This window comes from Erythranthe guttata, chromosome 11 (assembly GCF_056151865.1).
Source record: "Erythranthe guttata isolate IM_541 chromosome 11, IM_541, whole genome shotgun sequence".
Taxonomy (NCBI): Eukaryota; Viridiplantae; Streptophyta; class Magnoliopsida; order Lamiales; family Phrymaceae; genus Erythranthe; species Erythranthe guttata.
Genome location: NC_142543.1, coordinates 2957146 through 2980157, shown reverse-complemented (window position 1 = coordinate 2980157; position 23012 = coordinate 2957146). Strand labels below are relative to the sequence as shown.

General features: G+C 37.7%; 7 protein-coding genes across 8 annotated transcripts; 3 read left to right on the top strand and 4 right to left on the bottom strand.

Moving 5' to 3' along the window:
• Nucleotides 1-1772: 1772 nt before the first annotated feature.
• LOC105965498 (uncharacterized) lies at nucleotides 1773-6157 on the top strand. The gene is made up of 3 exons (XM_012990049.2): nucleotides 1773-1928; nucleotides 2069-2144; nucleotides 2250-6157. Exons 1-3 carry the CDS (start codon nucleotides 1873-1875, stop codon nucleotides 2418-2420), a joined length of 303 nt encoding a protein of 100 aa, XP_012845503.2. The 5' UTR covers nucleotides 1773-1872; the 3' UTR covers nucleotides 2421-6157.
• Nucleotides 2504-5875, bottom strand: LOC105965496 (uncharacterized). Its single transcript, XM_012990048.2, has 2 exons — nucleotides 3247-5875; nucleotides 2504-3154 (listed from the first exon to the last, which is right to left on the bottom strand). The coding sequence occupies exons 1-2, from the start codon at nucleotides 5873-5875 to the stop codon at nucleotides 2730-2732; spliced, it is 3054 nt and encodes a 1017-aa protein (XP_012845502.2). The 3' UTR covers nucleotides 2504-2729.
• A 2084-nt stretch (nucleotides 6158-8241) lies between the features above and the next one.
• On the bottom strand, nucleotides 8242-9235 carry LOC105965448 (mitochondrial import inner membrane translocase subunit TIM17-1). The gene has a single exon (XM_012989986.2). The coding sequence runs from the start codon at nucleotides 9057-9059 to the stop codon at nucleotides 8436-8438; it is 624 nt and encodes a 207-aa protein (XP_012845440.1). The 5' UTR covers nucleotides 9060-9235; the 3' UTR covers nucleotides 8242-8435.
• A 1785-nt stretch (nucleotides 9236-11020) lies between these two features.
• Nucleotides 11021-12068, bottom strand: LOC105965447 (mitochondrial import inner membrane translocase subunit TIM17-3). Its single transcript, XM_012989985.2, has one exon. The coding sequence runs from the start codon at nucleotides 11733-11735 to the stop codon at nucleotides 11163-11165; it is 573 nt and encodes a 190-aa protein (XP_012845439.2). The 5' UTR covers nucleotides 11736-12068; the 3' UTR covers nucleotides 11021-11162.
• Nucleotides 12069-13231: 1163 nt separating this feature from the next.
• LOC105965502 (tRNA/rRNA methyltransferase (SpoU) family protein) lies at nucleotides 13232-15486 on the top strand. Its single transcript, XM_012990054.2, has 3 exons — nucleotides 13232-13400; nucleotides 13588-15154; nucleotides 15257-15486. The coding sequence occupies exon 2, from the start codon at nucleotides 13598-13600 to the stop codon at nucleotides 15134-15136; it is 1539 nt and encodes a 512-aa protein (XP_012845508.2). The 5' UTR covers nucleotides 13232-13400; nucleotides 13588-13597; the 3' UTR covers nucleotides 15137-15154; nucleotides 15257-15486.
• A 995-nt stretch (nucleotides 15487-16481) lies between these two features.
• LOC105965552 (Nucleotide-diphospho-sugar transferases superfamily protein) lies at nucleotides 16482-21021 on the top strand. Of its 2 annotated transcripts, XM_088825395.1 has the most exons (15): nucleotides 16482-16705; nucleotides 16804-16906; nucleotides 17452-17507; nucleotides 17633-17807; nucleotides 17918-18019; nucleotides 18571-18642; nucleotides 18758-18874; nucleotides 19006-19083; nucleotides 19165-19227; nucleotides 19302-19398; nucleotides 19487-19565; nucleotides 19653-19864; nucleotides 19998-20143; nucleotides 20283-20405; nucleotides 20561-21021. In XM_088825395.1, the coding sequence occupies exons 2-15, from the start codon at nucleotides 16820-16822 to the stop codon at nucleotides 20711-20713; spliced, it is 1560 nt and encodes a 519-aa protein (XP_088681521.1). In that variant the 5' UTR covers nucleotides 16482-16705; nucleotides 16804-16819; the 3' UTR covers nucleotides 20714-21021. The 2 variants fall into 2 exon arrangements, with proteins under 2 accessions (XP_088681521.1, XP_012845569.1); XM_012990115.2 differs by having other exon boundaries at nucleotides 16556-16906.
• Nucleotides 21022-21213: 192 nt separating this feature from the next.
• Nucleotides 21214-22938, bottom strand: CB5LP (cytochrome B5-like protein). The gene is made up of 6 exons (XM_012990084.2): nucleotides 22527-22938; nucleotides 22237-22335; nucleotides 22078-22121; nucleotides 21826-21903; nucleotides 21625-21716; nucleotides 21214-21466 (listed from the first exon to the last, which is right to left on the bottom strand). Exons 2-6 carry the CDS (start codon nucleotides 22313-22315, stop codon nucleotides 21400-21402), a joined length of 360 nt encoding a protein of 119 aa, XP_012845538.1. The 5' UTR covers nucleotides 22316-22335; nucleotides 22527-22938; the 3' UTR covers nucleotides 21214-21399.
• Between the last annotated feature and the right edge of the window lie 74 nt (nucleotides 22939-23012).

The following is a 23012-nucleotide window of genomic DNA, read 5'->3' as shown; positions in this document are numbered from 1 at the left end:
TATTTTTCTTTTTCAGCCTTTTGTTCTTTTCTATGCATCTCATATATATATATATATATATATATATATATATATATATATATATATATATATATATATATATATATATATATATATATATATATATATATATATATATATATATATATATATATAAAAGAAGATCTCAAAGAATTCAAACATTATACAAAAGGGGTTGTATTAAGTATTAACATAAGCTCACATATATACATGTAATAATGTAATAATGAACCTCCTGAAAATATAATGGATTTCTTGATATATACAAGAAAAAAACATGAATGTTTGATTTGATTTACGAATTAAATGGCTTTTGTCGTAGTTTTCATTACGTTGTATGTCTTTTTTTCTTTTTTATGTGGCCGCTGCGCGGATAAGACAAAGAATTTATCCTTTGGTGTAGACACGGCCACGGGCCGGTTTAGGGCTCGGAACCGGCCCGTTGACGGCCCCAACCGGCCCGTTGACCGTGTGAACCGGCCCGTCCTACTCGGGATGAGCCCGGTTCTTAGATTTGGTGAACCGTGAACCGCCGGGCCGGCCCGGCGGTTCACCCGGATTTAAAATAAAAATATATATATATATTCAAAAAACTTCAAAAAAAAAGCAAATAACGGCTAGTGAACTGGCCCGAACCGGCCCGGGTGAACCGGCCGTTATTTACTTTTTTTTGAATTTTTTTTCCCCCAATTTTTCCTATAAATACCCTCACACCTCAATTTTGTTTTTTTTTTGAATTTTTTTTGCCCCCAAACCCCCCCAATTTTCCCTATAAATACCCTCACACCCCAATTTTTTCTATAATTTACTTATTCATCAAATATTTCAAACTTGTGCTTCTAAATTGACTTTTCATTGATTTCCTTTTCATTTATCTATTTAAAAGTATTTCTTTTAATTTACTTATTCATTAAATATTTCAAAAAAAAACAAAAAAACAAAAAAAAAAAATTCAAAATTTCTGGGCCGACCCGGAACCGGCCCGGATAGGCCCGTGAACCGGCCCGAACCGGCGGGCCGACCCGGCCCGGTGAACCGTGCACGCCACGGGCCGGTTCCGGTTCCGGAAAATGTGAACCGTGAACCGGTCCGAACCGGCCCGAACCGGCCCGTGGCCGTGTCTACTTTGGTGGTTAACAACGATGTGGTAGAGGATGTATTGTACCCTTTAACAATTTAACACTTTTAGTTTCTTATGTTAATTTACTGTTAGTTTATCATTTAAAAATAGTGACAAGCACTTGTTTAATTCTGTTAGTACTAACGAAAAATTAACGTAAATGACAAAATACTAAGTTGTTGAAACAGTAAGGATTAAATACGTATTTCGTGAATAAGCAGAACTAAATGTGAAATTGAGGTAAACTTGAGGGATTAAAAAGTGAAATTTTCCAAATCATTACATCAGTAACATCTTAAGCATTTTAATAGATTCTAAAGGGTCATATAATATCTCCATATGCTAATGGTTGATGAATTTATCTGCTATATGTATGAACAAAAATGTTATTATTTCAATTTAAAGGTGTAAAGTGATAAAGTCTATAATTTAAAGGTGCAAATCAAAACAATTGTAATTGAAGGATGCAAAGTGTTATTATTTGAATATAAAGGTGCAAAGTGATAAAGTCTATAATTCAAGGATGCAAATCAAAACAATTGTAATTGAAGGATGCGAAGTGTTATTATTTCAATTTAAAGGTGCAAAATGATAAAGTCTATAATGCAAGGGTGCAAAGTGCAAATTACCCGAACAAAATAAGTACAAATGTAAAATGGTATTTCCCCCAAATATCAGTTGGTGAGAGGATCTGATTCGAATCTTCGAAGAACAAAAAAAACCCTAATTCGATGAAATTCAAACCTCCACCAAAGCGGAAGAAACTCGATTCCGCACCTTCTTCCAGGTAATTAATTTTGGCTTCATGCTTGCGGGATCTTCTTCCCATCAATATCTTTTTTTTTTCAATTTTTTTTCCGCAAGAGATTGCAGCAATGGTGTTATCGAATTGCAATATATTACTGAAACCCTGTTATATATGATCAGCCCTTCTTACTACACACACGGCGTCGTACCAGCCGAGAAGAGAGAAGTGGATTTGACCCATGTGAAGAAATCAATGGTATTTTTGTTAATGTTTTGTTCTTGCAATTAGTTTATTATATGTATGTAGCTGCGTCTGTTGGTTGATTCAGCTATGTTGTAAACTCACATTTTGATGTTTTAGGTTGTCGAGATTCAACCGAGCAATGTCGATCTAAAGATTCAACAGGCAAAGTGCTTTGCAGTGGCTCAAGCACAGCAGGATTGTTGCACAGGCAATTTTAAAATATTCGACTCGCCGTTTGGGAATTATCTCGTCCCCGTTATTCCAACCCGTGCAGAACTCGGTGGATGACTCTCTGCTTGTTTTCTTTTCGATATTCTTGAGAAGAAAACAAAAAAAAAAAGTGCAATCTAAACTTCAAATTTTCAATCTTGTTTTAGTGTGACAACCATTTCTGTGTTTGATTGACTAACATCCTGAAATATTATTACATATGAAGTCTGAACGGAAACATCTTTTATTACTTCTATATACATGTAATATGCATATCGTATAAACTCTGTGCATTGGAACTTCATACGGGAAGCTAATTCGACCGAGAACATATCCTGCTATATTCAAGAATCTCGAGACCTATCTAGTATAAAAGCTAACTCATCGTCACACGGGAGATAAACTGCTGTCATCGGATTCGAACGATCTCTTGGAATTGCTGTTCAATAGGAGAGGAGCAGCATCGTATTCGTTTCTGTTCGTCTTATCTGCTAACGGCAGCCTTTGACTACACCTAAGCAAGATCTGCAAAACATCTGTCATTGCAGGCCTGCTCGAAGGGAATTTGCTGGTACAGATGAATCCCAGCTTCAAAACGGTGTTTATATCTTCGAAATAAGTAGGCTCCTTTATATCCTCGTCCAACGCATCGATTATCGGCTTGCCTTGCTGGACGTGCCGCCACGCCCAGTCAGCAAGTGATGAATTCTCGTCTCCACTATGAGCCTCCCTTCCAGTTATCAGCTCGAGGAGAACCACTCCGAAACTGTACACGTCGATCTTCTCGCTCACTCTTCTCGTTTGAGCATACTCTGAAAATTTACGGTTTTCAGAAAACATAAGCCAAAAAGAAATAAAAAAAATCCGACGGAGTGGGAAAAAAAAAGAAGAGAAAGCTTAATACCAGGAGCCATGTATCCGAAAGAGCCAGCCACAACCGATATTGTATTAGGCTCTCCTTTCTTGATCAATATTCTCGCGAGGCCGAAATCTGCAATCTTTGCGTTGAAATCTGAATCCAAAAGTATGTTGCTCGATTTTACGTCTCGATGGATAATCGAAGGCGAGCAGTGGTGGTGCATATAGCATAGCCCATGAGCTGCTCCGATTGCAATGTGCAATCTCTTGGGCCAGTCCAATACCATATGGCGGACAGAACCCGATGAGATGCTGAGCAGTCTCTTTTTCCCGTGGAGCCATCTATCGAGGCTGTGGTTTTCCATATACTCGTAAACAAGAAGCTTTGTATTCTCACCCGAAATGCAGCAGAGGAGTTTCACTATATTGGAATGTCGAATTGTGCCGAGTATAGAAACTTCCGATATGAATTCTTTCTCGAGCTTCTGATCGAACTTCACATTGTCCCATATCTTCTTGACAGCTGCGTATTCGCCGGATCGGTTTATGGGAACACGGTAAACTCTGCCCGATCCTCCGCTTCCGATTAAGTTGTCGTCGGTCAATCTTGACAGAATGTTTGCTTCTGTGAAATTCAGCCTCTGGAATGAAGTGAGCTTCCATGTCGAATCGGAAACTTTCTTTCTGTTTCTGTAACTTCTGCACACGTAGATTGTGTATAGAAAGGCTGCTAGGAAAGCCACTGCTGCTATACTCGAGACCACAGCGATGAATTGAGATGAAAGCTTGTTCGATTTTGTAGTTTCAATCCGACAATTGCTGAGTCCGACTGACGGGATATTGGAACAGAGTCCGAGGTTGTTCAAGAAGCTTCTGTTAAAGGCTCCGTTTTCGAACTCACTCGGGATTCTCCCAATGAGCCTATTAGAGGAGAGGTTCAGTGAAGACAGCCTCAAATTGCCGATTTCCAGTGGAATTTGGCCGGAAAATCCATTTTCCGATAAGTCCAAATATAATAGGTCCGGCAACAGACCGAACGAGGCGGGAATTTCGCCGGAAAGTTGATTCCGACTGAGATTCAAAGTCGTCAGAAGCTTCCATGACACTATCGCCGATGGGAGGTGGCCGGAAAATCGATTGCCATCCAACAAGACAGTGATTAGCAATGGAGGAGCAGTAATTTCTTGAGGGATTACACCGCTGAGTAAGTTGTTGCTCGCCCGAAAAACCGTCAGTCCATTCCAAGAAGATACTCCTGTCGGAATAGGGCCGGAAAACTGGTTGTTTGTCAGCTCGAGCAACGATAATCGAGATCCTAGTTCATTCGGAAGCTCACCGGAAAATGAATTGTTGCTCAGCATCAACGTGGTTAAATTTGTAGACGTCCATAATCCATCTGGGATTTTGCCCGAAAACTTATTATCATAGGCTCGTACAACTTCCAAGCTGCTACAATCGCCTAAAGAATTGGGCAATTCTCCTGTCAGCTTGTTTTGAAACACAATCAAACCTATGAAGACTTTATTTGCGCAGAGATATTTTGGTACTTCACCGGTAAATTGGTTTGAGGAAACTTGGAATCTCTCCAGCATCGAGTACCGCCCAAAATCAGGCGGCAATTCGCCCGACAGGTTGTTGTTGAAAATTCCGATGTTTACGAGCTTTGGCAATCGACCTAAACTTATCGGTACTTCGCCACTCAGCTGATTGAAATACAAAGCCAACCCTGTGAGATTCGTCAACTTTCCGAAATCATCCGGGATTGTCCCGTTCAAAGTATTATCCGAAAGATCAAGAATCTGCAAATTCAACGCTTCCACTCTTTTAGGAATCGAACCCGAAAACCTGTTTTTGTATAGAAACAATATAGTCAAGTTCTTGAGTAGAAAGAAGCCATCTGGAATAGTGCCACTCAGGTTGTTTTCCGACAAGTCAACAGATTCGAGAGCCGACATATTTTCGATACCGTCTGGTAATTCTCCGATTAAATTCGTTGCAGTCATCCAAAGATTCCTCAGTTTTTTCAGCCTAGTGAAACTCGATGGAATCGATTGAGGCGCAAAAGGGATGTAGTTGAAATTTAATTCTTCGAGATTCGCCAGGTCACCGATTTCCGGCGGGAAAGATCCGTTGAACAAGTTTGTGTACAGCTGAAGAGTTACGAGGCTCGATAAGCTCCCTATCGATTTCGGGATGTCGCCTGTGAAGTTGTTGACTGCCAAATTCAAGAATCGGAGATGTGGAGAGAGAAGGTTTATGTCGTCTGGTAATTTTCCGGTGAAGTAGTTGTAAGAGAGGTCCAGGTACTCGAGATTGGTGCAGTTGTAGAGGGCGGTGGGGAATATTCCGGTGATTTCGTTCCACTGGAGATCAATGTGTGTGAGGTTTTCGAGGCGGCAGATGGACGGTGGGATTTCTGCGATGGTTTTGTTGATGAGTTCGAGTTTTGTGACGGAGGAAGTGGCGGTGCAGGTGATCTCCGGCCAGGTGCAGTGGTCGGAAGATGGGGTCCAGTGGCTGAGGGAGGCGGGGTTGGACCATTGCTGCTTGAGTGTGAGAAGAATGGCTTGTTCTTGATTAAGGGTAGTATTGTTTTGTGTTTTTACATGGAAGGGTAGGGTGAGGAGAAGGAAGGTGAAGAGTATGTGGGAGGGTGGTGGGGGTATTTTGGTCATTTTGGGAGATGGGCATGGAGTGAAGTTTACAGAGTGAAGATGGAGAAGAAGGTTGTTTTAGGTGGTGTAGAGGATGAATGGAAGTTTGTTTTTTGTTTTTTGTTTTTTGTTTTTTGTTTTTTTTGTAATGTGAAAAGTGAAGGAGAGAGGAAGTTGTAACGAAAGGGGTATAAGCAGTTGACTTTGACCAACGTGATTACGTGCTCTTGTATAATAATGTTAGAGTTCTTGGATTATTCACGTTTTTCCTTTTTAAATAATACTCCCTCCTTCCCTTAATAATTGTCACTTTTGCCATTTTTTTATGTTTCAAATTATTTGTCATTTTAGTATTTCCAATGAATTATTTATTGCAATTTTTCAATTTTGCCCTTCTCATTCATAATTAATTAAAATATAGTTAGTTAAAAATCAATTAATGGCATGGGCATATTAGTGATTTACTATATTTTTTGTTAATATCTATGTCTATTTATTGATTTTCTTAATATGTGTGCAACTAACAAAAGTGACAACTATTGAGGGAAGGAGGGAGTAATAAATAATAAAAACGGTTGGTCTATGAATTACTTTTTGAGTATTCAAATACTGTGAAATACGGGTGATTCTATTCATATACACATAATAACACGCAATTCCATGTGTATGTGTACTTACCGGATGGAAAATTAGATGTTACAAATCGTAGATCTGCAAATAATTCACCAAGCGTAAATAACCAGGTGCATTATGTAACTCCCTGGGTGATTATTTATATAGATTTGTGATGCAAAATTACCGATACTTTCAAGCAGGTGTAACATCTGATAGATCGATAAGATTCAAATTTAGAAGCTTCTTGTGTGAATACTACACGCCATTTTCATTAAGGCAATGAATAAATACCGGTATTATTATATTTAAATTTCAAAGAATATTTACAATTGTACCACCAGCCAATGACAAGAACCAACGATATCCACAAACTGCAGGCAAGAAGCTTCCAAAATTATTCAAACTAAAAAAAAAAAAAAAAAAAAAAGAAAAACGAAAAAACAAGTGTCGCCTATGTTGAATGGGGAAACTAAACTAGTCTAGGCAAAATGGTGAACAACTTTGAATATTGTCTCTATACTTATAAGATTATTACATATTTCTTTCCCCACTATAAAACTTTGACTTTGATTGTAATTACAATAATGCCATACTTCTGACCTAAAGGGAGGGGTTTGAAGGGTACTTCTTTAATTTAGCTCTCACAAATTTGAAATAATACTTTTAAAATTTTCATTGTTAATGAAATTATCACAATTCAACAGTATTATATTTATCAAAAACATTATTTAGAGATAGGGTTTTGTTCTTGGAGCATTCCGACAAAGAAAGTTTAAATTTGTAGTCTCTTTAATAGTGGTGTTTGTTAAGAGGTCCGACGTTCGAATCTCTCTTAGTGCGCGTGTAGGGGTGTAAACGAATCCAATGTGTATTCAAGCCTGTCCGAATTTTTATCGAGCTTTTAAAATTGTGCTTGAATCGAGCTTTTGACGAACGATCTCGAATCGAGTAGTTTGGTTTGATTTTCAGCTCTAGGCGCGCGGGTTGTAAGTCAATGTTTTAAGGGCTAAGCTTTTGAACACCTATACGTAAGTTGGCTTTCTGAGTTTTACAATCTTAAATTCCCATGGAGTTAATGTCATTTAACAGAACTTGATTCGAAGATTCCTCAACCGGTCATATATCATCGCGACCGGAAAACAAAACAAAAAACGAACAGTGCAATACAGCAACTCGGCCATGATTTGATTAGAATTTAGGACTAAACGGAACAACGCAACTTGCCGATCAACCGAATTGCACAAACATAGAATTTTGGTGAGCATCAAGAACAAGAAAAAAAAAGATGATGAATAAATAAAGGGTAAATAAACGACCACCCCCACGATGTAGGTTAAATTGCAAAAAAATCCCTCATGTTTGGGTAATTACAGTCACCCCTCAACTATGAATCTTCTTACACGTCCACTCTTGTGGTGTCAAATTTAGTGGAATCTTCTAGATTATGTCGAATATTCTTCAATTTGTACCCGTTTTACCCCCATTCGAGCTCCATATTTTGAAACACAAATGATCATAAGATGTGTCTCTAGGCTTGTAAATATCAAATTGTTGTGCATCAGAAACTGCATTTTTATGCACAAAAAGAGTACAAACTAGAGAACATTCCACTGACTCTAGAAGATTTTGTTGAATTTGAGACCATAAGGGTGGACGTGTAAGAAAATTCATAGTTGATGAATAGTTATAATTACCTAAACATGAGAGATTTTTTTTTTCGTAATTTGATCTGTTAACCATAATGTACCTAATAAATAAACCTATAGACACAATTTCAGCAATTAACTTGAATAGATGATTCATTATCATCTTATAAAAGATGGTACTCCAACACATATATACATGAGAATTTATCCACTCATTAAATTATAGAAAACATTATCCTATAAATTAATTCCCAAAAATAAAAGTTGGGGGAATCGACGAAAACCCGAAAACCCGGAAAAAAAAAAAAAAAAAAAAAAACTCACTTGAACTCGAAAGTTGGGGGAATCGGCGAATCAAAGCTCTCCAGAATCTCCGTCTTCACTCCGCCGCCACTCTTCTTTTCCTCTTCCTTTCCTCCGCCGAATAAACCCCCAAACCAAGAGGATGAAGGCGGCGCCGCCGCCGCTTCTTGCGGGACCCGAACACCGGGAAGATCCTCGACCAAAATCTGCCCCTCCTGCGGAGGAGCCAGGGCTTTAATTAACATAATATTTGCGCCCTCAATTAGAGCCAAAAACACGCCGCCGATGAGCGCCGACTTCCCCGAAGCGCGGAGGCCGTGGCGCATCGAGAGGAGTCCGCCGGTGGCCGCGGCGGCGATGATGGAGTTGTACGGATCCTCCTTCTGCCTCATGTAAACCATGGAGCAGTCGAAGGTGGAGAAGAGTCCGCCCCACACGGCGAAGCCGCCGCCGACTCGGGGTGCGCTCATGCGCACGGCCTGAGCGCCGCCGAAGAGGCGCTCGCCCCTGGGGGAGCTGTGCATGCCCTTGATGAAGTGGAAGGCGGAGCCGCCGACGGCGCCAATGGCGAAGCCGGAGCCGCAGTCGTCGAGTATGCGATCCGGACATGGCTCACGGTTGATATCGGAGGTCACCACCATAGTTTGCTTAGAAATTGGGAGAGAGAAAGGGTTTTAGAGAGAGAGAGGGTTTTTAAAGAAGGTAACTTGGCCAAGGGGTTTTCGTTATTATAACAGACGGCGTGTCTTTTACACGTGTCCCAAAAAAATATTACTATTGACGAAAATACCCTTCAAATGTAACAACGATATTTTACTATATAATGTTGATATGAATTGTTTAACTACATTATAATTTGATCAAATGTAACAACGATATTTTACTATATAATGTTGATATGAATTGTTTAACTACATTATAATTTGAAGGGTAAATTACAACCAACGCTGAGGTATGGTAGGATTACGAAAACCCTCTCCTGTTTGGGTAATTACAACAATCCTTCAATTATTAATCTTCTTATACGTCCATTCTTGCGGTGCCAAATTTAGTGGAACATTATAGATTATATGAAATATTCTCAATTTTGGCACCCATTTTATCCCATTCGAGCTCCATGCTTTGAAGCAATATGATCATAAGATGTGTTTTTTGGCTTGTATATATATGAGATTATGGTGCATCATAAACTGTTCATCACCACGTAATAATGTTATTTTACAATTGGCCACGACGTAGTAGCTATTGCACTGTTGACAACATTATAATAATGTTGTTATTTTACTGTTAACCAAAGTATAATAGGCTTAATAGTGTTATTAAACTGTCGACCTCACCATAATATCAGCAAAAGAAGAAAAAAAAATTATATTAGGCATTTGTAAAAATAATATCTTATAATCATGAATAACTTTTGCAACATGATAGGAGGCTAAGGTGTCACATTTCGTCGCTTTTAATCCAGATTTTACTATATTTCGGTTAAAGAGGTTCCCACTCAACTACGAAAACTAGACTACAAGATAAAGGTCAAAGTAGACTACTTGTAACTAGGAATTCATAAAATTGTCATCAAATTAGAGAGATTTTTAGGAGCTCCCTATAAACCTCTCATGATACTTGCCTTTTAGAATGTACCTAGAAACATTCATGGAGTGCTCTGTAGAGCTACTCCTACTCCCAATCGTTGATTAAATCAATTCCATCAACTCATTATGAAGGTCAAGTAGTATGAATTAGTGAAAAGTTTCATTTGTAAACCAATCAATCAGGTATAACACATAGAACAATATGGAACCCGTGTACATTAGGATTTCGGTACTTATTAATTTACTTTGGGGCTAATTTCATATAATGCCAAAAAAACTATTTAAATGCAAAAAGTTCTATACCCAAATCCCTTCAAGAAAAATTCAACAGCCACATCTTCTGTGACTTATGAAATGACAAAAATAGTCTCATTTACTTTGGGGCTAATTTCATATAATGCCCAAAAAAACCATTTAAATGCAAAAAGTTCTATACCCAAATCCCTTCAAGTAAAATTCAACAGCCACATCTTCTGCGACTTATGAAATGACAAAAATAGTCTCGCATTTCTAAGGGTAAAAAAATCTTCTACTAATACTAATTTCAAAATGTATGGTTACCTTTCATGTTCAAACTTTACATAATCTCTCAAAACTTTGTATACTAGCTAGAAAAAAATTTGAAAAATCAATGTGGGATAGATAGTGTGTTTTTTTTTATAAATGCTCCAACATAATTTGTGTCAATTAACACAAGTTCGAATTCCCTTGTCAAACAAGTGATTTTCTGCCAATTGACCCAAGTTCAAGTTCTTTGCCAACAGTCGATAGGTCGAGCTTGTCCCATATAGTTAGCCTAGTGTGATTTACGTCTCCCGTATTATTTGCAAACTAATATACGATAGTGTAAATTACCGGATGCACATGTATATTTGACTGCAGGTTTCTCCATTAAAAAAATAAAAAAATCTTCATTAAAAATAAATAAAAAAATTAGGAGCAACCAAATAACAAATAAAAATGTATCCTTATTGTTTAGAAAATTAGCTATCATATTATATACTCATCAAATACAAAATATGTGGTACAAATTAGAAAGCAAAAAAAATAACTTTCGTATATAATATGAAAATGGGCTAATTAAAAAAAGACAAAAAATAAATTAAAAAAAACAAATGGAAAACTTGAACAGAAAAAGTTGTGGGATGGCCAAAGTCAAAGGTCTCCAGAATCTCCGTCTTCACCATGAGCCCCACCGGAGAGATCCTCCACAAAAATCGGCGCCTCTCGCGGCGGACGGGTGACGTCATTACTCAACATAATCTCCGGCCCTTTCATAATAGCGAGGACCACACCGCCGAAGAGTGCCGAACGCGCGGCGGGAACGATGCCCTGGCGCATCCGAAGTAACCCTCCGGTGGCGGCGCCGGCTGCGATGAAGTTCAACGGATCCTCTTTCTGCCGCAGGTAAACAATCGAGCACTCGAAGGCGGACAGTAGGCCGCCCCACACGGCGCATTGGCCGCCGATTCGGGGGGCGTTCATCAACGCGGTTTGCCAACCGCCGGCTAGGCGCGTGCCCGTAGGATTGCTGTTGAAACCCTTGAGGAAATGATACGCGCCGCCGCCGACGGCGCCGATGCCGAAGGCGCGGCCGATGACGTCAATTATGCGGCCTGGGCAAGACTCTCGTGGGGTATCATCATCAGGGCTTGCCATTTTTTTAACGGTCAGATTGAATTTGAAAGAAATTGGGGAAGAACGTGATTGGGTTGGGATTTGAGCCATTTATAATTTATTATTATTATTATTATTATTATTATTATTTTTTTGGGTAAATTCCACTTTACCCCTCGTACTCTACCCGAAAATCACTTTACCCCTCGTACTCTCAATTTCATCGATTTACCCCCTTGTACTTGTACAATTTTCCAATACAACCCTCTACGTCTACTATTTTCGATTTTGACTTTAAAGCCGTTTGGTCAGAGTCAAAATATTGACGTAAATATTGATTTTTTTCGATTTTGACTCTCGAGTTTAGAAAGGAGAAAGTTTCACACATTCATACATATTTTTTTCTTTGCATTGGGTGGAATCGATCAATTTTCGAGTCTTGATTTTTACTAAGTTAGGGCTTCAATTTAGGGATATCTTGGAAGGGGAAGTGGTGGGAGAAGAAGAAACGACAATATTGACGGAGAAGAAACGACGTGTTATTGGCAATTTTGTAATTCACAGAGTTGACCAAACGACGTCAGAGTCAAAATCGAAAAAAGTTGACGGAGAGGGCTGTTTTGGGAAATTGTATAGGTACAGGGGATAAATCGATAAAATTGAGAGTACGAGGGGTAAAGTGATTCTCCGGTAAAGTACGAGGGGGTAAAGTGGAATTTACCCCCTTTTTTTTTCTGTTTGATAACTTTGGGTATATTACAACCACCCCTAAGGTATAGTCAATTTACGAAAAGATCATCATGTTTGGATAATTACAACTACCTTTAACTATGAATCTTCTTACATGTCCACAGTCCACCCTTATGATGTTAAATTCAACATAATCTTCTAGATCCCGTGAAATGTTCAATAGTTTGTACTCGTATTGTGCAAAAAAAAAAAAAAACAGTTTCTGATTCACCACAATCTGTTATATATACAAGCAAAAAATCATATCTTATGATCATCTTACTTCAAAATGTGGAGCTCGAATGTAATAAAACGGGCGACAAACTTGAGAATATTCCATATGATCTAGAATATTCAAGTAAGTTTGACACTGCAAGGCATGGAGTATAAGAAGATTTATTGCTGAGGGTAATTGTAGTTACCCAAACATGAATGATTTTTTCGTAATTTGACCATATCACAGTGGTGTGGTTGTAAGTTACCCAAAGAACAATTGAATGAAACATTTCATTACATTTTAATACGAAAAAAACAGTTTTCAAATCCCTCAAGTTTGCACCGATTTCACATTTGATCCCTCATGTTCACAAAAACATATATTTGGTCCCTCATGTTTTAAAAATTCGATACTTTTAGTCATTTTCGTCAATTTTCCGTCAAAATTAATGGATTCAAGCGTTTTTCCACCACTGTCTTAACTAAAGGACTAACAATAAATTGACGAAAATGACCAAAAGTATTAAATTATTGAAACATGAGGGACCAAATGTCTTTTTTGTGAACATGAAGGACCAAATGTGAAATATATGCAAACTTGAGGGATGAAAAATGTATTTTTCCCATTTTAATATATAAAAAAAAAAAAAAAAAAAAAAAGCAAACGACGTGGGAGCAAATGTTATCCAAGTTAAAACGACGCCGGATTGAGTGTTGTCTAATCCTCTTTCTTTCACTCGGTAGCTTCTAAGAAAGAAGATAAACCCCAGCACAAAATCCCCGAGGGAGAAACCTAAACCCTACCCTAGCCATGGCGCTGAATTCATGAAGGTTCGCATTTGCTTATTACGATTAGCATTAACGCTGCTTTACTTGTTCTACTCTTCGTTCGAATTTGATCGAATCAGTTCTAAATTCGACTGTTGTAGTAAGAATTCATAAATAAAGAATTCATTTTTATTTTTTCTGTTGTCAAATTTGAGCTGGGTTTCTGAAGATTTACCTTACCACTCTGTAGATACTGTAATATGGCGAAACCCGCATCGTTGCCTTTAGCTTTTAGGATTTCTTCGCGGCCAACGAAGATGCCGAAGCAGTTTATTGCTCCGAAGCCGATTTCGTTGATTGCCGGTTGCAATTTAATCCTCGGGTTGAATAAAAGGAACTCTGGGCAATTTCAATTTCTAGGGTCCAGAAATTGTGTGAGGAGTTTTTGCTCGAATTATTCGCTGTTGGGAATGAGGAGTTTCTCCTCCAATTCGTTTCGGGAGAAGGAAATCGAGAGTAGCGGAAAGCCCCTTCCTTGGCTAACCGCAACCATGGAAGCAAATCGAAGAAAATCCGTGAAAAACGAGACTAGCAAACCGGTGGTTGTTAGGTCTTCGTGGGAGGAATCTGCAGAGAAATTTCTAAAAACCAGTTCGCCTTCACCCGCTGCAGTAGAAAGTAGAGAAACTCGGAAATTCGAACCTAGGAGAAACGAATTTAGGACTAAAGATAGTTATCGAAACGATGATGAAGAAAACGAGGGGGATGCCGAGGTTTCCAGTGACCCGAAATGGTACAATATTAGAAGGAGGTACGATAATTACGTAGCCGTAAATCGAGGCCCCGATAGAGAGGATGTAAGGAGATGGAACAAGCAAGAAGATTGGGGTAGAAAGACGTGGAAAGAAGCTAAAGAGTCTTCACTCCCGAAAATGGTAGGAGAAGGTATCTACGGAGTGGGTCCCGTTTTAGCCGCCATGTCAGCCAGTCGGAGAGAGTTCTACACGTTGTACGTTCAAGAAGGGCTGGATTTGAGCGGCAACAACAAGAAGAAGAAAGACAAGAAAGGGTTCGAGAGAGTTCTGAAAATCGCAGATAAGATCGGATTAACCATTAAAGACGTAACCAAGCATGATTTGAACATGATCTCCGATAATAGGCCCCATCAGGGCTTGGTGCTCGATGCTTCGCCGCTAGAAATGGTTGGTATAAAGGAGTTGGAGCCCGTTTCTGCAGAGGAGGGAGAAAAGGGCCCGCTTTGGCTTGCGTTGGATGAAATAACGGACCCTCAGAATTTAGGTGCGATTATTCGTTCGGCTTACTTTTTCGGAGCTTCGGGTGTGGTTTTGTGCGCGAAAAACTCGGCTCCTTTGAGTGGGGTTGTGAGCAAAGCTAGTGCTGGCTCGCTCGAGCTAATGGAGCTTCGTTCTTGCAAGAATATGATGCAGTTTTTATCTTCGTCTGCTGAAAACGGTTGGAGGGTTCTTGGTGGGTCCGTTTCTCAAAGGGCTGTACCGTTGGACGAAATTGCCCCTGGTGATCCGACAATACTGGTTTTGGGAAGTGAGGGCACTGGTTTGAGGCCTTTGGTGGAGAGATCTTGCACTGAGTTGATTAGAATTAATGGGAATTTTCCGGTCGATTTGGTGGCGACACCTGGCGACGAAGATGGGGACAGTGTTGAGTTTTCGAGTCAAGAACTGAAGACTTTCTTGGCTGTGGAGAGCTTGAATGTTAGCGTTGCGGCTGGTGTTCTGCTTAACCACTTGATTGGGAGGAACTACGATCGCTCAGAATAATCGGTTGAGGGTATTATGGTAATAATCTGAATTCGAACTTGTGGTAAGGTTGTTCGATTCTACCGTATGACTAATGCTTTGTGTTTGTGTTTGTGTTTGTGTTTGTCTTGTGATGTATAGCATTCCCATGTGTGGCTTTTGGTGGGAGGACTGATTGGTTGTTCGATTTACCGTACGACTGATTACAACGGCCTTGGTTAAGGTCTTTACAGAAGTCGAAAGTTTTGTTTATTTTGTATTGAACTGTTGGACTAAATGTGAACGATATTTATCGATGTGATTGGTCTCGTTCGAATTTCGGGACTATGTATCGTAGTTTTACATTTATTTAATTTAAATTTAACTAAAAATGCTAATTTATTCGACCGTTAAAGATTGTACTGAATAAAATGAAGGCTAATTTAATAACGTTTGGATGTAGAGAGTATATGGTTCAGGAAATAAAGTAAGTTTAGTTATATATGTTCATTATAGAGGAAATTAAGTAAAAAAAAAAAATCTTGAGTACATAACTTTATCATATATATTATGCATTCTTACGAATGTGTTTGATTAAATTTATAAGATGTTATAACGAGCTTATAAGACGTTTAAGAGCTTATAGCTCTTTTGTTTGATAATTTTTTAAAAAAGATTTTACGTAACAACTTATCAGCTCTTAAACCAGATTATCAAATATTAAAGTTTATCGGCTGATCAAAATAAACTATGAAGGAATAAAACAAAATTAAGCTTTTATTTTACTTAATTAGTGTCAATAATTTTGTCATCAAGGTACACCTATGATCTAACTGTCTTTTGATTCCCAAAAAATATAACATAAAGCTTTATTGTGTGCTTGATTCACTACTTGTGACTAACAAATTATTTATTTTTTCTAACTCAAATAATGCCATGCATGTCAGATATTGTTTATTCAAGACAATCTCTAAGAATATTCTTTTGAACATATTCCAAATCAAATTGTATTTGAAAAAAATAATATAAATAAGAAAAACATTAAACACACACATCCATATTAATCCATGTAAATAAATAATAGATTTTTACCCAATATTCGTGCCAGTGCATATTTGACCTCTCAATTAAGTTGAGATTAATTTCTTTTTTTTTTTCTTCTCTAACTTCCTTGGAAATTTATTTATTTTTAGTAATGAAGGAATTCGTAGTCAACCATACAGATGCACTGAATGAAAATGATAGGAGGTACGTAAACCACACTAAGTTAAACTATGTGTGACAAAGAGATTCGAACCTGATTCAATTGTCGTGACGGGATAAAATAAAATATTAAAAAAATAAAAATAAATAAAAGATGAACATTTTCCAATTTATTTGATTGAAAAGAAGAACATTTTATCTCGTACATCAGTAATTAATATACCATAAAAAGACAGATTCTCTCTCTCTAAAAAAATCAGCCACACTTGAAAATATAAAATTACGCGCTCTCTCACATTAGCCCCCCTTTTTTCTCTCCTCTGTTCTTCTCTCTTTCTCTCTGCCCTGTTCTATCTTCTCATCAATGGCGATCTGATTGAGGATACAGGAATTGCGTATACGTAGCTAGTATTCGATGTACATTCATAATCCTAGCACATTCCACTCGTTGATTTGAATTTGATTACTGGAGTCGGAACTGAATAAATTCAACCGTTGATTGGCAGAGCCATCGCCGGCAAAATGTGGTCGCTTGATTCACTGGACGCGTTTTTGCTCGCTGCCAGCAAAGCTTGCTGTAGTCCAATCGCACTTTTCATTCAGATACAGGTAATTTTTTTTATTTTTTCTTTTTGTTTTCACTATAAAAATGTAGGATTTGTTGTTGTTGATTTTTTTTTCTATGCTTGTGCTTTGGGATCTGTATAAAAATGTAATTTGCTTCTGTGAGGCTGATTTTTTCAGTGTTAGGTATTTGGAAATGCAGCTACAAAGGTAAGAAACTGGCATTTAAGGGAATCATCTTAGGGTTATCACATGAGTTAGGAATTGATAGGCATCCATCCACACACACACATTCGAATACACGAGTCCGTTCCCGTGTAATGCCATATAACCAGGCCGCGTCGTCTGATGGCATTTTTGTGATTAGACCTCCACTAGAAACATATAAATAATGAAAGGGCAATGGAACTTTATTTTGTCACCTAATTTGTGATATAATTAATCCCGGTGTCGATTACTGGAAATCATATCTGCATCTGCTGTGATTAATATGCATCGTGTATATGATGGTTAGTAATAATCATCATGATATCGGTCTCTGATGCTTGTTTGATTACTTATCAGCATGTGAAATGTTATTCATGGTGCAGGGATTTGTTATTTGCTTACTTCTCGCTTTTGGCTGGGCCCTGGCTTCTTATGTCAGGTCAGAGTTTGATGGTCTTCGTCTAACTGTAGTGCGAATACAATGCACGGGTTATTCTTTGCTTTTAATATTGCTATTATGCTCATAGTTAATGATTTTTTTAGTAACCAAATTTATTTCGACAGGAGTAAAGAGATAAGACGGCTGAAGGAAAGCATAAAAGGTGGCAATAACTTTGCTTTTCTTTCGTATGATATTAATGACCTTGAGCATTCTAGTCAGCTCAATTTGCCAAGGGTTTCTATAGTCATGCCTTTGAAGGGTTTCGGGGAACACAATCTACATAATTGGAGAACTCAGGTGAGTTCTTCTTAAAGCTCCTAGTGTTCTTTTAAGGCTTGCTAAATTTTTAAACTTCACTTCTTCATCATGTTAGTTTTCGTTATCATTTGGTTTTGTAAATGCTGCAGATTACATCTTTATACGGTGGTCCCTTGGAATATCTTTTCGTGGTTGAGAGTACAGAAGACCCTGCTTACCATGCTGTAAAACGTTTATTAAGCGATTTTAAGGTGTGTTCTCTCCTTCAATTACCTAGATATAAGATTGAACTATGTACTCTTATGTTCTCTTATGTTCTTATGAATGCATCACTAATTTCGAGTACAATACTTGTCAGTCTGCCGATTCTTTTTCCTTTTGAAATTAAACATTCACTGTCAAAGTGCAGAGCATGAAACAGTTTAATCTTCTTTGAAAGACTTTGAATTTATCAAAGCAGTAATAGAATTTTAGTATTGGTTATGCTTTATGAAGCTATAATGTTTGACTGGTCAGAAATTTTTACTTACATACTTTTGTTTATCAATAGATGCTCTTTAGTTTTTACTATATGGAAAACACTTTTCTAAGACCTAAGCTAAGATGAACACATATTTTTGCGTTACTATTTTCATGCTGTATTTTCTTTATCACATATTCAAGTATAAGCTGCACATTCTGTATGGTAATGTAGTACTATCTATCTTCAAGTTTTTGCAGGAAAGAGATCCGCTTACCCCTTGTTTATCTTTACAACTTCAATAAAAATATATCTCTCATGTGAGTTTATAAAATTCTGCAGGATGAAGTTGATGCCAAAATTATAGTAGCCGGTCTGTCAACAACATGTAGTCAGAAGATTCACAATCAGCTGGTAAAGGGAATAAACTAGATTTTACTTTTCACATTTCATGTATTTATTGATGGATATAGTTTTCATCATTCTCTTGGATATTGCACTTCATGTATGTATTACTGTTCTTTTGCAGGTTGGGGTAGAGAGAATGCATAAAGATAGCAAGTACGTGTTATTTCTAGATGATGATGTGAGGCTGCATCCCGGGTCAATTGGAGCTCTCACTGCTGAAATGGAAAAGAACCCAGATGTATGGTCATACTTAAACCGTTTGATATTCATAAATCGATTGGTCTAGTTATTTTCATTTTTTAATGGTCGTAAATCTTCACATTATTTGTTTATAACACGCAACTTCTGATTATTGCTGAAAATTTGCAGATATTTATTCAAACTGGATACCCACTTGATTTGCCATCTGGAAGTTTAGGAAGTTACTGTATATATGAATATCACATGGTATGTTCAGCCGCGAATAACACTTGTTTCTTTTGGTACGTTGTTAGAATATCAACCGTAACCGTTGACCTTTATTTACAGCCTTGTTCTATGGGATTCGCTACGGGTGGAAAAACATTCTTTCTGTGGGGAGGATGCATGATGGTAAGAATTATATGCATGTTAGATATCAAATTTTGGCATTTCAAGATTCTTATTTTTAGTTTTTCGAATTGCAGATGCAGGCAGATGATTTTAGGACCAATCGGCACGGTGTTGTTTCAGAACTTCGAGATGGGGGCTATTCAGATGACATGACTCTTGCAGCTATCGCAGGTAATTAATTCTCTCCATCAAAAACCAATTATGTTAACCATTAAATCATCCGCGGAAACTTAGTATTTGCTGACATCACTGTTTACAGGGGCCCACAAGAGGCTCATCACATCTCCGCCAGTTGCCGTTTTTCCTCATCCACTTGCAAGCGATCTTACCTTCCCCAGGTTTTTATAGTGTGGCTGAAACTTTATTTGCACCTAATTTTTTATTTCTTTTTTCTCCAGGTCTTTTCAATCTTCTTATGTATGCAGGTATTGGAATTATTTGAGGAAGCAAACATTTGTCTTAGAATCATACACGACGAAAGTCAACTGGATTATGAACCGAGCACTGTTCTCTACCCACTGCTACTTGTCATGGGGATTTATAGCACCGTATTTAATGTCTGCAATTCACGTCGCTGCAGCACTGAGATGCTACTTCAAAGGCTACTCAGTTGATGAAGCAACTTTTCCCTTTACTGGTAAGCAAATTGCTCGTCTGTGAATATGTTGAGTAAAGGTATACAATTCGATTTTTTCTAATATAAGTGTCTCTGCTCTTTGCTTTTTGGTTTTTTTTTTCATTTATTATTATTGCTGTTCTTGATTGTTCAGGGATGCTGTTGGCTTGCTGCCTTGCAACATGTACATTGATTGAACTTTTCTCAATGTCGAACTTGACAAGAATCGAAGTCAAGCTATGCAATTTGCTTTCACCGGAGGCTCCTCCTTTATCACTTGCATATTATAACTGGTCTCTCGTAAGTCCATTTCTTCTATACCGATCCATTTTACTTCATGTCTAATTTTAGATCCGTAAGTCTCTCTAATATATTGATTTTCAAATATTATCATTTGCTCGTACAACTTAAATAATTGGTTGATTTTGCAATTGAGCAGATATTTGTTGCAATGCTGGTTGACAATTTTTTGTACCCCATATCTGCGATGCGCTCACACTTTTCTCAGTCTATCAATTGGTCGGGTATCCGATATCATTTACAGGATGGGAAAATAAGCAAGGTATGGCTATTTTAGCTCCACTCCTTCACTCTAAATATTCCAATATTTGCAATTTATTATCATTAATTCCTAACTGAAAAGAGTAATGATCTCTGATGAACAATTTTTGTTTAATTTAAACTTGTCTGAATATTCGAGAAAAATTGACTCTGCAGATTGAAAGAAGCAAGGGTAAAGGACCTAAGTACACAGATTTGGGAGGAAAGCATTTGTACGGGAAGAAAGGATCTCCAAACAACTATTCTTTTCTTCGATCGTTGTCTAGAAGTTACGTTGAGTGGCGACAACCCAAGAAATACGATTTATAGAAACGTACTACATTGTTGATAAATATGTGATTCTTTTCTTCCTTTTTTGTTGTTGCAAGTGTTACTTGGGGGTATAGCAGATGCATTTTTTATTTTCTTTCGAGAAATATCGTATTCTTGAACTAAAAGGTGAGGTTATTTGGGGCAGATTTGAAGTTGGTAGAAGTATTTGTTTTTTTGTTGATTAGATTCAATCAGTCGATTCTTCAGGTCGGGAGGTTTTTTTCATGGCCGATTCTTGTAATTGTAATGATGTTGTATAACTTTGTGAGGTTTGTTATTTATTCAAATATTTTTTATGTGTTTGATTGTAAGTATGAAATTCATTCTTGTGTACTTAAATGGGAGGGCGAAACCATCGAAAAAACGAAGAAATACCGTATGTTAACTCCCGATCAACAAAGCGACTCCGGAATTAGGCTCGACTTATCGATACGTAACTTTACGTGTTAGCTAGAAGAAAATGCATACGGATAAACTATAAGTACTCAAACAGTGGGTAAAAATCACAATCAAAGAAGTTCCAGCAGGCATTATTTAGGGCTACAAAATTGAAGGTTTGCACTAATTCAAGAATGTTAAAAAAGTAAACTTTTTGCTGCAGATACAAGGATTGATCCCTATATTAACATGTTCGTAATCGGCAAAATACAGGTCATCAAAACAAAATCGAAGAATCCAATCATTTACTTAATTAGATCTCCAACGTAGAAATCCTCGATCATGTCGAATACACGGGTGGCATGTTGCGGCCTGTTACAATTCACGAGTTATTACCATTCATCAAACAATAATTTTGAAATCAATTAGTAGAATACGATTCTCCTAAAGCGGTAAAAATATCGATTCTTTTAAATGCCCCCAAAAAAAAAACGAAGAATAACGGGTAGTGAAGAGTAACAAAGCCGTACCCAAAAAAGCCATCGGTAGAATCATCGCCAGCATGTACTAAAATGGCATCACCGCCCGGGTGTTCTTCTACATAAGACGTGACATCATAAACCTGGAAATTCACCATATATTAAACATATCATTTAAAAAGTTTATACAGAAAGTAAAATCGAATAAGTACACGAGAAGAAGATTCCAACGATCGACTAGTGTAGAGAAACCTTTTCCTTTATGATGATCCAACAATCAGTCCTCTTGTTGTGCAAAGAAACTTCCGATTTCGTGTATGCTTTGGATGCCTGAAATAAAACAATCAGGAAAATCAGTAGCAGATTCGGCAAAAACACGAGCTTTCCGGTCGAATGTTCGTGTGAAGATAAAATCAATAGTGATCCTCCAAGAACAGTAATTCAGTAATGGAAATAACAAAACAAGAAATTCAATTAATGTAAGAGTAAAATTGAATTCTATACCTCAGCACTAATTTTTGACTGCACCCCTTTTGCTTTCCCATGATCTGCATTCCACCAAATTCAATCAAATCAACCCAAATAATAATAAAACAAAACACACACACACACACACACACATGTGTGTGTGTGTGTGTGTGTGTGTGTGAGTGTATAACGTACCAGATTTACGCAGGAGAGGGATTACAACGAGCAAGCCCAACACAAGACCAAGCAACAATGTGGCAACTAATAGATCCATATCTTGAATATTAGCTTTATCTATCAACAAATAAAGAAAAAAAGAAAAGTGAAAAACAATTTACGAAAAAAACCCAGGAATTATTATAGTGCTGAAACAGTTTGTTCCAGATCAGCGGCATCTCCTTCATACAGTTGTACGAAAATCGAGGAGATGTAGGAATGCGGTCGTGCGAGTACGAGGAAAGCAATAAAAAAATTTGGAGATTGACCTGAGTAGAGGCTAGAATTGAGAGCCACTCGTTGAGATTGCCGGCGGTGGTGAGATATTTCGCCGGCGGAGTAATACTAGTTTGGACTGTCGCTGATGGGTCGAATCGGGTCGGGTTCTTTTTTAAGTGTCGAATTTGACTACTTTTCACGATTGGATTAGACCTACGATTTTTGTTACTTTAGATGTCTACATAAATAAGTATATTGAAACAATTAATATATTCTTACTTTATGACATATTACATCCTAAAATTTTTAATTGATGCTTGTTTTCTTACAATTAATTTTTTTTTTTTTTTTGAAAATTGACCTTATAACATAGCCATATGATACAACGCAAAAGATACCCGAATTTCCGACCTCTCACCAAACTCCATTATACTTCCGTTGATCGAAGATCGATCCTTACTTAGAATAGCGGAGATGGTCAGAATGCCTTAAAATTGATTCGATTTCCTTACGGCGAGAAAAGATTCGTCCCATAT

Coding starts and splice junctions, on each gene's coding strand:
- LOC105965498 (XM_012990049.2), top strand. CDS start 1,873: ATGAAATTCAAACCTCCACCAAAGCGGAAGAAACTCGATTCCGCACCT. Junction 1,929..2,068: donor GATTCCGCACCTTCTTCCAG/GTAATTAATTTT, acceptor ATATATGATCAG/CCCTTCTTACTACACACACG. Junction 2,145..2,249: donor CCCATGTGAAGAAATCAATG/GTATTTTTGTTA, acceptor TTGATGTTTTAG/GTTGTCGAGATTCAACCGAG.
- LOC105965496 (XM_012990048.2), bottom strand. CDS start 5,875: ATGACCAAAATACCCCCACCACCCTCCCACATACTCTTCACCTTCCTT. Junction 3,155..3,246: donor TTTCGGATACATGGCTCCTG/GTATTAAGCTTT, acceptor GTAAATTTTCAG/AGTATGCTCAAACGAGAAGA.
- LOC105965448 (XM_012989986.2), bottom strand. CDS start 9,059: ATGGTGGTGACCTCCGATATCAACCGTGAGCCATGTCCGGATCGCATA.
- LOC105965447 (XM_012989985.2), bottom strand. CDS start 11,735: ATGGCTCAAATCCCAACCCAATCACGTTCTTCCCCAATTTCTTTCAAA.
- LOC105965502 (XM_012990054.2), top strand. CDS start 13,598: ATGGCGAAACCCGCATCGTTGCCTTTAGCTTTTAGGATTTCTTCGCGG.
- LOC105965552 (XM_088825395.1), top strand. CDS start 16,820: ATGTGGTCGCTTGATTCACTGGACGCGTTTTTGCTCGCTGCCAGCAAA. Junction 17,808..17,917: donor TACATAATTGGAGAACTCAG/GTGAGTTCTTCT, acceptor TAAATGCTGCAG/ATTACATCTTTATACGGTGG. Junction 20,406..20,560: donor AGGATGGGAAAATAAGCAAG/GTATGGCTATTT, acceptor TTGACTCTGCAG/ATTGAAAGAAGCAAGGGTAA.
- CB5LP (XM_012990084.2), bottom strand. CDS start 22,315: ATGGATCTATTAGTTGCCACATTGTTGCTTGGTCTTGTGTTGGGCTTG. Junction 22,122..22,236: donor CCCTCTCCTGCGTAAATCTG/GTACGTTATACA, acceptor GGTGGAATGCAG/ATCATGGGAAAGCAAAAGGG. Junction 21,467..21,624: donor TCTACCGATGGCTTTTTTGG/GTACGGCTTTGT, acceptor GAATTGTAACAG/GCCGCAACATGCCACCCGTG.